General features: G+C 45.9%; 1 protein-coding gene across 5 annotated transcripts; it reads right to left on the bottom strand.

The window, feature by feature from the left end:
- Positions 1–1,199: 1,199 nt before the first annotated feature.
- Positions 1,200–8,294, bottom strand: ppm1ba (protein phosphatase, Mg2+/Mn2+ dependent, 1Ba). 5 transcript variants are annotated; one of them, XM_061286071.1, is made up of 7 exons: positions 7,923–8,294; positions 4,825–5,753; positions 4,622–4,739; positions 3,967–4,081; positions 3,410–3,467; positions 2,687–2,703; positions 1,200–2,151 (listed from the first exon to the last, which is right to left on the bottom strand). In XM_061286071.1, coding segments are annotated over exons 2-7 (1,209 nt in total). In that variant the 5' UTR covers positions 5,725–5,753; positions 7,923–8,294; the 3' UTR covers positions 1,200–2,150. The 5 variants fall into 5 exon arrangements, 4 of the variants coding, with proteins under 4 accessions (XP_061142055.1, XP_061142054.1, XP_061142053.1 ...); XR_009715271.1 differs by having other exon boundaries at positions 2,687–3,467; XM_061286070.1 differs by having other exon boundaries at positions 1,200–2,703.
- Between the last annotated feature and the right edge of the window lie 4,116 nt (positions 8,295–12,410).

Here is a 12,410-nt window from a genome sequence, read left to right as displayed (position 1 = left end):
TATATATATATATATATTCACAGTCAAAATTGTTTTTACAGGACCATTGACAAAGGAGAACAGCGCCCCCCCCCAAAACAATAGGCTCTTTCAAAGGGTTTAAACAACAAATTTTATTGATGTTTTCGGTCAAAAGTACAGGAGGATGCACTGGAACTTGTAAACTTGACTTCTGTGTTCAGACTAAACAAACAAATGGTAACTATGGGCCATCATGTCCAAGATGGCGGCAACGCAAGTGCATTTTGTTACATTACAACAAAGAAAGCGGTGGCTGCGCCGCTGGGTTTGAAACTATTTTTATTAACGTTGAAATTCTTTTTATTAATGTATCCGGTCACAACGTATAGTACACTCTGACTCGGATGACCCGGTGTTGGATTGGCGTTGCGCAACCAAGACTGCTACTTATAAACCTTTCTTTTAGCATAAAGGATCCAGGTGTCAAATGTGGGGGGGTGGGGGTTGGTGGTCACATCTCTCACTGATGAAAACTCACTAATATTTAAACAAGCATGCATCTTTTGACCACCGGTCATCTCAGGATAATTGAAAGTGATGACGAGTGATGACGAGTGACTTCGAAAACAACATATCCCGAGATTCACGTCAACAACACAAATTTGGCGGTGAAAAGAAAACAACCTGTACAGTACATATTGTGCTTCATTTGCTTTTGTATGGGCATCGTCGCCGCCTAAAACAAAAACACTTCTGAGGACGAGAACATTTATTTTCACATTGCTCATAAATAACTCTTAGATAGGAAACAAAAACCAGTGCATTGTTAGGTGGGAATTTTTTGTTTTGTTTTTCGTAACTGTCCGTTGAAAAGCATGCGTCTCCAAATTTTGTCTTCAAAAGGTGACAGCGAAAAAGACCACAAAAGTTTTAAATGCATGTTTTTCTTTGGACGACGGCATTACAGAATCTGAGCTCATTTCTGGGAATGTGTCAAGTACTCAAATGTAAAAAGTATTACTCGTTACAAGCAAGTTCTCTAAACGCAGTCTTGGTTCCTCGTAAAACTGCTCAATGTCATGAGGTATATGCACCAGAACTTTATTTAATAAAAAAAAAAAAAATTAAAAAAAAACTTCGGTTTAAAAAAGCATCCAGGCTTGAACTGGAAGTACGCATTCAACTAATCAACAGCTTCCCATCAACCGACAATTAAAACAGGCTTTTAGGAAGTCAACTCATGTTCAACTAATTGTTTGTTTATTGATTTAACAAATCACAAAAGGGAAGTGGCAGCACAAATGGGATCCAGTGTGTGTCAAAAAGGTGAGACTGGATCTCCCTTTTCGACAGACAAACACACACACACACACACACACACACACACACTCTTTGGAACATTATGGTTTTGGAATACTGAGCACGGCCTTGTGCGTTTGTGTTCCACCACACAACTAGTGCAGCACGACGTATGGGCAAAGACAGATCACACTCCCGCACAGGTCAGATTCGGGCACAAGACTGGGTTTGAAGAAAAAGCAACTGAAAATATAAATATCTCTGTATATTATTCAGATATAAATTATTCTGGACAGTTTTTCTACATATGGCAACAAAGCGAGTTGGGTCCAATGACGATCAACCAAGTGGCAAGTTGAGGAAGCGCGTGCAAAAAAAAAAAAAAAAAAAAAAGGATTCGGCAGCATTTCAAACACAGCTGCCCAAAAGGGACTGCGGAGGAGGAGGCTTTGAGGTGTTCAGGTGTGGCGATCTTTGGACATCGCGGCAAAACAAGAAAAAAATGATGAAGTGGCTTTGAGGCAAAACGACGTTGAGTGTTTCAAGCAAGTGGAGAGCATCAGACGAGTCGGGAGAACTCGGAAGCATTGGAAATGGTTGAGCAACATGTGAGGTTCTCTCGTCTTTTATGGTCCTTGAGAAATGGGGGAAGGGAAGAGCGAGGCAGTTACGCAGCACAAAACAAGTGCGCTTTCTTTTTGCCTCCATCATAATCTTCCCAATTTCAACCACGAGTGAATTCTCAGTGGAGGAAAATGTAAAGAAATAGAAGATGGAGGGGAAAAAAAAAGAAAGTTTCAATCCTGGATCTTTTTTTAGTAAGAGTGTCTGTTTTAAGTCCTCCAGGCAGATCAGGAACTTCTACCAGTGACACTCCAAGTTGGCACCGCTCTGAAGGGAGGACAGTCATCCCGCCAAGAGAGAAGAAGGAGGAGGAGGAGGAGGAGGACAGGACGGGGTCACATTATGGACAGAGGGAGGAAAAGAGAAAGTGGTTATAATGTAAAGACGCTTCCAGTGAGCACCCTGAACACAAAATAAAAGTGAAAGCAAGCGGGACACAATTTCTATTCTCTCAGGGCTGCGCAAGAACTTGAAGGACTTGTTGACAGGAAGTGACGGACAGCAACTACTGCTGCTGTTGCGTGCGGTTGAAGAAGAGGCTGCCATAAGGGCGGGGGGGGGGGGGTGTCTGGTAGGTGCATGCATGTTTGACATAAAGGGGTCAGTCCATTGTCGGCACACAAAGCGCGCCTCCGCATGCTAGCGTCGAGTGGACGCGGAGGGGAGGTGGACAGAAAAGGTGGGTCGGCCCTTCGACATGCCTGCGAGACTACGTGAGGTCGTATGCGTAGAGGTGAGAGCAAGTGGCGGGAAAAGAGGAAGTCGAGGGCCGGGCGGTGCGATTATTTAGGTCATCACTTACCAAATGAAACAGGAGGGCTGCGTTAATCAGAGGGTGAAGACAGTTAGACACGCGTTTTCCATCCTGCTATGGCTTCACGTGCACAGCAACTTCAAGCGCCAATTTGCATTTGATTTTTCCGTGGAGGTAATCCACACGTCAATCAACCGGGATGGGTCAGCCTAGACCAACTTCAAATACTTCTATCAATTTATTTATTTATTGTGTTTCGTGTGCTGCCACTGCACACTGTTGACATTTGTGACGCTACGGAAACCCAACTCGGGCATCTGCGCACGTGGCCCGTTTCATGTCTTTCACATTTGAAATGGATTGACAAAAGTATTATATTGGTTATGCAGAAACAAACAAAACGTGTCAGAAGGGCAAAATTGTGGACCATAACATTTAGAAGTCCTTAAGTTTAATGTGGCAAGGGGAAGAGGGTGCAAATTCAGTATTTTGACCTGGTTAGCGGTCCAAAGAGTGACACGTTGCCCGTAAGTATACACCGGGGAACTTAGTCCAATACGGCAACGTGCTCAAAGCCTGAGTATCAAAGAAAAGGTCTTCTGAAACAATGACATTACAATCATGGAGGCGCTGAACAAACAAACTGCTTCAAGCGACAACGGGACACTTGCAAAAACACACTCGTGAACACAGCGCCGCCCTCCGCAGCAGTCATTTGGACTTGTCAAATGATGAAGACACAAATTCGTGGATAGCACGGCGGATACTGACCCCTTCTTCTTCTCTGTACGGATTTAGACTGTTGTAGATCGCTTCGATAACGCTTTGTCTGCAAGAAGAACAGTGCAATTAATTCAAACGACGAGCCAAAAGAGACACATTTTGAGTATTATAGTTAACAACTCCATAGAAACATCAAGGGAAGAAACTTTTAGGTTAGGCTCTTCTCAGGCTGCTTGGCAACATCAGTAGGATGTTAAAGGCACCAACAATTTAATTGACTAAGATGGCGTCCCAAAGAGTCTAACCATTGTTATGGAGAATGTCCGTTAATAATAGATTACTTGAGCCATCATTTAAAGGCAACGCCCCCCCACCACGCCCCCCCCCCCCCCAAACATTTCTAAAATAAAATAAAAAATATCCTACCTTAACTACTGAAGAATAACAGAATAATCTCAACTGTCTGTTTAAAGAAGACTTAACTCTTTGTAACCAAGCAATTCAAAAGTCACGCTTTTCGCATGCTATGTCTCCTTTAAGTGTTGGCGTGTTGAGGTTTGCCCAAAAAGAAAACACCTTATGGTGGCGGCGAGGGGGGCTCTTACTTGCTGGCAAGGCCTCCCCCTGGCGGCAGAGCCGGCATGCCGCCGTCAGCCGACAGGTTCCGCATCACCGTCGCCAGGTCGGGAAAGCCCTCGTCGGCCGGCCCCGACAGCATCGCTGAAAATAACGTGGAGAAAAGTTGACTGTGGTGGCAAGTTGCCAATCAAATGTTCAGCCAAAACATTCCTCTCCCTTTTTCTCTTTTGGGGTCTACCAGCAGGAAACTGCCCAATAAGCCAAAACATTTACATTAGCAAGCAATGCTAAAAGACTTCATTCCGCGCCAAGACACCGATAAATCCATTCGGTGAACATCTATATGGATGATTTGACCATAATGTCAAACAGTTGGAGAGTCCTCGTTGCCGCGGAAAAGAGCAAACGAGCAAATTAAAAAGGCTTTATGGCCCTCGAGAGGGACGAGAGACAGAGGGGGCCGACGGGGGAGAGCAGAGAAGACGCTGCATGTCTGAGCGAGGGAGACGAGAAAAACATGTCGGAGGGCCGCGAGGGGGAAGAAAGATGTTTGCTGAAATGGAAAGGGAGGTCACTGGATTGAATGAGGTTTAACTCGGTTGGAGGCGGTTAGACAATAGAGGGGCAAAGACTGAAGAAAAAAAAAAAAAGCGGGTGGGGGGGGCTTTGGGTCAAACTCACCTTCCACGCGGGACTCCAGGTAGTGGTTGAGCTCGGCGTCTCTGCTCACGGCTTCCGGTGACACTTTGGGAGTGTTGGGCAAACACACCAAGACGACGCTCATGTTATCCCGGCTCCCCTAAGGCAGACGGCGGGAAAGAGTAAACGGGTGAGAACGCAGTCGGTGCCTTTGTGCCAAGATCTGCCCCTCCTTCCACGCAAACCTTGTGCAGACAGGTGTCCACCACTTCATTGCAAACTCTCTCCAGGTCGTCGGACACTTCCAGGCGGGATTTGACAAACTCGCACAGCTCCTCGTTGGACATGACGTCCCAGATTCCGTCGCAGGCCAGGATGACAAACTGATCCTGCTCGGGTGTCCGAAGCATCTCGACAACCTCCGGCTCGGGGCTGACCAGCTGCTCGGTGGGGCCCCGGCCGACCACGCACTTGTAGTCATAGTCCCCCAAGGCCCGGGAGACAGCCAGTGACCCATTCACCCTCTGGATCATGACAGATCCGCCGGCGTTCTGGATACGCTCCCGCTCGCGCGGGTTGCACGGCTTGTGGTCGTGCGTGGAGAAGCACACTTCGAAATTGCGGTACAAGACGGCTCGTGAATCGCCGCAGTTCATGAAATAGAAATGCTCGGGTGACAGGAGCACACCTACGGCCGTGGAGCCGCTCCGGTCCATGCCGTTGCGCAGGTCTGAGAAGCTGCGCATGTGCTCGTCGATCCTCAGGAAGCCCTCCCGGATGCCTGTCTTCACTGCCTCCACTGAACGGGGGAACTCGGCCGGAGGGGCGTCGGAGGCGCTCTCCGAGGTGCCCGTCGAGGCGTCCGTCGAGCTCTGCTGCCCCACCACCCCGAAACTGGCGCTGATGATGTGTTCCAGGAGGTGCTTGGAGCAGTAGTTGGCCACCCTGGAGCCCGCGTGGCCGTCGTAGACGGCAAAAAAGGACCAGTCGCTCAGTCCGGGCACGGCCAGTCCCAGCGCGGCACTGTGGGCGTCTTCCATCTCCACTCGCCAGCCCTGCATGGAGCTCAGCCCGTAGCGGATGCCGTTGCCTTCGCCGTGGGCATTGTGCTTCTCCGTTTTGGGCTTGTCCAGGAAGGCACCCATGACTCTGCGCTGCGGAGACCCGCGGCTGCCTGCAGGAGAGGACACGCAAGACAGTGAAACAACCTGAACGTGAAACTCAAATTTAACCACGTATGCTACTTAAACGAAATGGGCATTCGTTTTTTAAAAAAGCTCAATTGTACTGACGACTTGCGGGTTTTTGTTCTTCCTCAACTTGGCTAGACATTTCAAAGTAGCGCTAACGGCTTTAAAAGCACCGTTCCCAGATTCATATTGCTTTAGCGACACATTTTTTTTTTTTTTAGCAGTTATTTTAACAACACCAAAGAAATAACAGAACACAGCCGCGGCGCTAATTACTCTACATGAGCAGAAACAGATGAGTCACTTTGGTTTACGCTCAAGCTTAAGAGCTTCCCTGGCACCGTTGGTTGCCAGAAACATTCAGTACCGAGCATTGGATTTCTCGTTGCTCCGTTCATTGCGTACCTGCATTAGCTGAATGAACGTCATCGGGTTTCCCAAAGCGAGGGAGACGCTTTGCTTTCTAACTGCGAGACCAGCAACTGTCCAAAAATAAAGCCTTGGGAGCCGTCACTTTTTCACCTCAGTCTCTACTTCCAATATCGACTGAAGAGTTACGGAAGAAGTGTCCCGGCAGTCCGAGCCCAACGTCTCCATAGAAACGCAGGTTGGAGTGGCAGCTGAGAGGGATTACCGTGATTTGTTTCAGGTGGACACGTCGGAGTTGACTCTCGGCTAATCTCGGACAACCGTGCCCTTGTAAGCGCTGCAAAGTGTCATGAAAGGCCTGGCTTTGATTGAAAGTCGGGTGAGCCAGATCGAGAAGGGTCGGTGGATTCAGACGAGCGGGGTCGTTTTAACGAGCTAAGTCAATTTAGCGGTTAGCATCTGATGGGATGCGCGCCGGCCGGGATCAGCCTGCCAAGCACACGGGCGTTCACTTACACCAGCTCAGCTCTCACGCATGTTTGCCGCCATTAAAAGTACATTACATTAAAGTGCCGGCAAATTGGACTGGAGCCAGCTTTACATCTCGGCTTCGGCACAGGACAAATAATCAAATCAATGTATATATTGAATGCTTTTACAAGCACGGAGAGCTCGCCAGGGATGTCTTAAACCATCCTTGGTTGATGACTCATCAGAAGTTCCATCAGAAGTGGTCAATTTCCTGGAAGAGCAGCACTTTGAACGGACATTGTCAGTCTTCCGTTAGCTCAGCGCTGTCGGAAACGTCAAATGCGGCGAGACGGGAGTCTAGCTGGCCATAGGAAGGGAGCGGCAAATGTGTTGTCCTCTTTTGGACCGGGGTGAGTGGTTAGCGACTGGATACTTCCTGTCCAGATACCCTGTGCACCAGCCATGTTTTTCTCCCTGAATTGCTTTACCGTGCGTGAATAAAATTGGTGGCAACAAGAAAACACTAAGCACAATAACTAGATTGCCTCAATATATGTATTTAAAAAAGTGGGTATGGATCACTAAGTCAAAAAATTAAGTAGTATTTGGCAATTTAACAGGACAGGTGTGATGTCCAATATTAGCAGATTCTTCTTTTTTTTATGTGTTTTTTGTGTTCTGTGTTTGACTTTCCCTAAACTTATGTGCCTTTTTCTTTTTTAAATCATTCGCATTTGGCAGGACTTTGTTAAAACTACTTATTTGTGGTGTTTCAAAGTCATTTCTTTTCACTCTACAAGGGCTTTGATAGATGACTTCAATGGCCACCATTTCCAGTGGGAGCAGTATTAGAGGTTAGCCAGTGTTGCTGAATTGTCTTGTTGGTAGCTATCAACAAGCCCCCTTTCCTACTCTTGCCTTTGCCACTAATGACGTGAGTTTATAGAGACTACAGACGAAACCAAATGCAAATACATAAAAGGCCTTTTAAGACATGGCCACAGACTTTTACTACGGTTGCATGAATTTCATTTCAACGTGCCAACACTAACAAGTATGAAAGAGACTGCCACTCATACACATAACTACTTTAACCACCGAATTTTTGGACAATTCTGTCAAGGGAGCGTTATACTAGGCGTAGCAATGGCTGTGGGCAAAGCTGTTATGATGTCAGGCTAATTAAGCCCTGGCTGAAACTGACACCAATTAAGACGTAGCTAACTTGACAGTTGTCAAATTGTACACAAAAAAAATATTAACGAATGTTGCCTACAGTAATGTCGGGGAGTTTTCTCCGTCCGTGTACTTACTGATAAAGATGTGGGGTGTCTTCGAGTCCTTGTTCGTGTGACTTCGGCGACAGGTTGTGTTTAAGGAGCCGGGCTTGTTGTGATAGGCTTAGGGCTCTTGAAACATTAGCCTCTGTCGTCCATCGGCCGCTAGCCACCTAGCACGTATTGAAAGCTATCCACTCAGTTTCCCTCTCCACCCGTCTCCGCGTCGGCGTAGGGCTTTCAAAGTCATGTTTGAAAGGAGTGTCAGGTGAATGCAGACGAACTATCGGTTTACGGGAAACATAATTATTTGGACGCAACGTAAACTGTATGCTAATGTTGGCTAAAGCTAAGTTAAATGTATGAAGCAGATGACGTTCTTTTTCAACGTCCAGAGGGGAGGCGTTGCCAGCTGCTTGGGCAGTGTCTCTGATTGCACAAGCACTGATTTGGGCTCGCGTTCTGATTGGCCGGTTGGGATGTCGCTCATTAGTCGTCTGACGTAGATACTGTAAACACTCCACAGCTGGCGTGTTCGGCCGGCTGTCCAATTCATTAGGTACACGTACACAAACTACTGTAGATCAGATAAAAAAACGGTTTAAAAAGATATATTATAATTTTAAGTGGTAAGTCGTTGATATAGCACTTTTTACACAATGGACCCACAGTGTTTCAATATACAGCTATATATAGCTATCGGACACAGTATAATAGGCCAATAGGCAAAATACAGTCGCACAATATTTATTTTTTGAAAGCAAATAGGATATACAGCAGGAATCAAACAGAATCAAGCAATATTGTTTATTTGTATATGCAGTATACCCGTATATTTGTGTGTATACAGATAGACAGGCAGGGAGGCACCCTCAATGTAAGGTCCTCATATAATTGTTGGAAATAATAAGCTCCTTTTATTGGACCTCATTGCGCAGGTGTACCTACTGTCGTGGGCAGTGCCTGTGTATAGCTAAACCGTGTTTCCCTAAATGCACATGTGTAAATGTTTCCATCTGTTGCATTATTTAGATGACAGTATATTCCATTTTCTATTTCAGTCAGCCTGTAATACTTAGAAGATAAGTGAGATCCCTCATCTAAAGCCTATGGAGCTATTCTTGGTCGACCGGGAAGGAAGGTATAAGTGGATCTCTCTGCGTGAGCGAGATGACTGACAGATAACAAGCGCACATAAAATAATGGTCCGCTCCAGCAATACAGTTATGCTCCCCACTCACGGTCATAAACCTTCACTTATGTGATGCTCAGATCGTTGACTGACATCAGAGTATACGGCCATCATCGGAGCGGATCTACCTGTTGGCGCCTTTGTGTCTTGTTTGCAACACTAAGTAGAGCGAGCATCAATAATAGAAAACGGTGGTTCACTATATATTATATCGCTTAAATCTTGGAGTGGAGCTCTTTACAAGCCCTAGGCTTCGTCTCCCTCCTTGCACAGTTATTGATATAATAATATGTGCTAAACAATAAACTAACTAAAAAAAAAATCTTCCAGCAAGCCACAAATGTGCCAGACATTGATTTCACAAATATTAACACAAGAATTTCAAAATAATAACACTGTCAAAAATATGTTATTGATTATCGTCCATCATCACCATTTGTTTTTGCGGCATCCAAATGTGTTTGTAACCTTTATGTTGTAGCGGTAACCAATCTGCTAGAATTTATCTAATCCTGCTATTGCATTTTTATAATATTTAAATACTGACTACTCATTGCATTGCTTTGCTATAATGAACCGCGGGGTGCAGAAGCAGGCTGCAAAATGGCTGCCAGATCAATTTTCTTAATGATGTTTCTCTAAAACAATCGAGTGGCTCAACAGAGAGTCAAGTGGGGCTTCTTTGTTTATCATCCAGTCTGCCTGTGAGTGTGTGTGTGTGAGGAACATGCCATGGTGAGTCTTCCCTTCCTCCAGGGCCTAATCACCGAGCAATCACGCCGCCTCACCTTGCCCTTTCGCTCTTCAAGTACAAGAGCTCTTGAGAAGCTGATTTCCTGCCTCCTCGAATGGCTCGCCTTGCTTTTGTCCGCCGAGGAGACGGGTCAAAACAATAATTGTTAACAAATTGTGCCCGCAAACGTACCACGTTCATTTCATTTGCATGCCATTTGTTTTCCTGTATGTATTGTTTTTTTTTGTTCTTGCTCTATTGGAGGACTCTTAACTGGTATTTTTCTGTGTGAGAGGGCAAATCTTTTATGTCTTGCTTATTTGCTTGAAAAAAAAACGAGGTAACATACATATTAGGGCATGTTATGTGAAGGGGCCAAGCTCCTCCCTCTTAATGGGATTAGAATCATTAACCAACTGTTTACTGAATGCAAGAGGTCACCCCCCCCTCTCTCTCTCTCTTTCTGTCTGTCTGTCTCTCTCACTCTCTGATCCCTCATCAACGGGATGGCCTCAAAGTGCCTCAGGGGCGAACATGAATGAAGTGCAGCTGCTGTGTGGATTACTGCCTCCCTTTGCAGGCACGCCAATATTGTCTGTACAAGCGATGACCGACACCTGCACGTATTTACATGTTTGGCCTGTCCGGACCGACCCCGCATTAATGACCTACCGACCTTGTATTTGACCCCCATGATATAACCTCATATATAAAGTACTGTTTTCTTCTCTGTAGTGATAACAAAACACCCTCAGCTTCTGTTAGAAAAATAACGGCAATAGCCTTCCTTTACCTACTTTGTCTTGTGCGTCAGTGCTTCTCCTTCCAAGATTTCACGCATCCTGGCAGAGTGTGCAGTGTCTTCAAGCCTTCCTATCATAGGCAACCCCATACAGGTTCAAGTGCATTACACTGCTGCTATCAAATACACCGCCATAGAGAGGTCGCCCTGACTTGGTAAATAAACAGTCCTGCTTTCGTGCACCCACTGGGCAGGGGTCACAGGGTGGCCGCTTGCTTGGAAAAGTGGGGCCACACTACCCCCTAGTGTCAATAAACAGTACTGCAACTTGGCTTTTTCTGAGGCAGGAGTGCAGTTTTACTGTGGCGTTTTTTTGAACCAAGGATGTGCTCAAAGGCCACATTTGATTTTAAAAGTAAAATATTTATGCAAAATATCAAGACAGTTGAAAGTGGGAAATACACAATCAGTTTATGATAACAGAAATTTTAAAATTCAACTATTAAAAGGTCAATTCATTGCACAAGACTGTTGATCATTTTAATTTCAGTTAAGACTCTCACTGTACCAAGTGGCTTTTAATGTGTTTATTTTGATTCAAAGTCGAAGAGCAACTCAAGCCGTACTCTGCACAATCTCTTGTGACAAGAACAACCTGAATGGCAAGTCAGATGGCAATAAAGGGCATCGATTGGATGACTGCCCGGGCCCTGTAGGCCAAGGTGACCCGAGGAATACCGGTACAGGACAAGCAATCAGTCCCCAAACGATATCGGGGAGAGGAACGCTTCAGCCGGAAGAAATCATTTAACAAAGCAAGGACGATCTTCTCCCTGAGCGGGCATGGAGAAGGCCAGCGTGTCTTCCTCTTGCTCGTGGTCTTGCTCTGTTCACTCACGCTTGAGCTGGTGGCGTTCGGTCAGTCATACTCGAGGGAAAGAATGTTTGTTTTGCTTGCTAATGATGTGCTCCTAATGGAATGTTCAAGAGTGACATTCTTTTGCCTTATTAATAACTTTAACTTTATTAGTCCTTCAAAGTCCCGCTGGGGTCAAAGCTCATCCATCCACCTATAACCTGGGCGACCAAACTTCCTTTCTGCTCACCCACCTACCGACCTGCAGACCTTCTGACACAACTACAGTACTTGCCTATAACTACCGTCCAATCTTCTAATCTACCTACACAGCGACCTACCTGTGTGTGTGTGTGTGTCTGTGTGCGTGAGCGTGTCTAATTAGAAGCTCAGTGTGAAAGGCAGCAGGTCTTCCATACACTATGCGCTTGTGCGCATATGTCAAGCCAAACGAGCACTCAGTTGTGTTTTTCTTTTCCTCTCGACATCCAACACGAGTCCAATACGCAGCCTCGTCACTTATTCATATCTCCAGGTTTGTGCTCACCCAATGCCACTTGGACTGGCAGTGAGAAAACACAACAAATGAGTCAATCCATAAACATACTTTTAATCTAAAATAACAATGATCATTTTAAATAATGATCTAAAAACAAAAAGTGATGCCTTTATGTGTGTATGGTATGAACAAGTGTACACACTACTGGGAAAAAGAAGGGAGGGGTGGGGGGAATAGTAGGATGCCAGTTTCTTTACAGCATGTCTGACAGCCATCATATGATCCTGAGACAGCGTGACAGCTGTCTTCACACCCCCTCCTCTTTTATACGCACACACACACACGCGCACGCACACACACACACAGATAGAGCGAATGTTTGTAGCCACACGCGTCGACAGCAGGCCAGAGGATGAAGACGAGAGCGACGGACAGATTGGAGTAGCAGACATAGGTTAGGGACGGAGCGACTTGAGGCCAGACAGGAGACAGATACGCAGAT

The sequence above is a fragment of the Syngnathus typhle genome, linkage group LG8 (assembly GCF_033458585.1).
Source record: "Syngnathus typhle isolate RoL2023-S1 ecotype Sweden linkage group LG8, RoL_Styp_1.0, whole genome shotgun sequence".
Classification (NCBI taxonomy): domain Eukaryota; kingdom Metazoa; phylum Chordata; class Actinopteri; order Syngnathiformes; family Syngnathidae; genus Syngnathus; species Syngnathus typhle.
The sequence above is the reverse complement of the archived record's forward strand: the minus strand, read 5'-3'. Positions and strand labels throughout refer to the sequence as shown.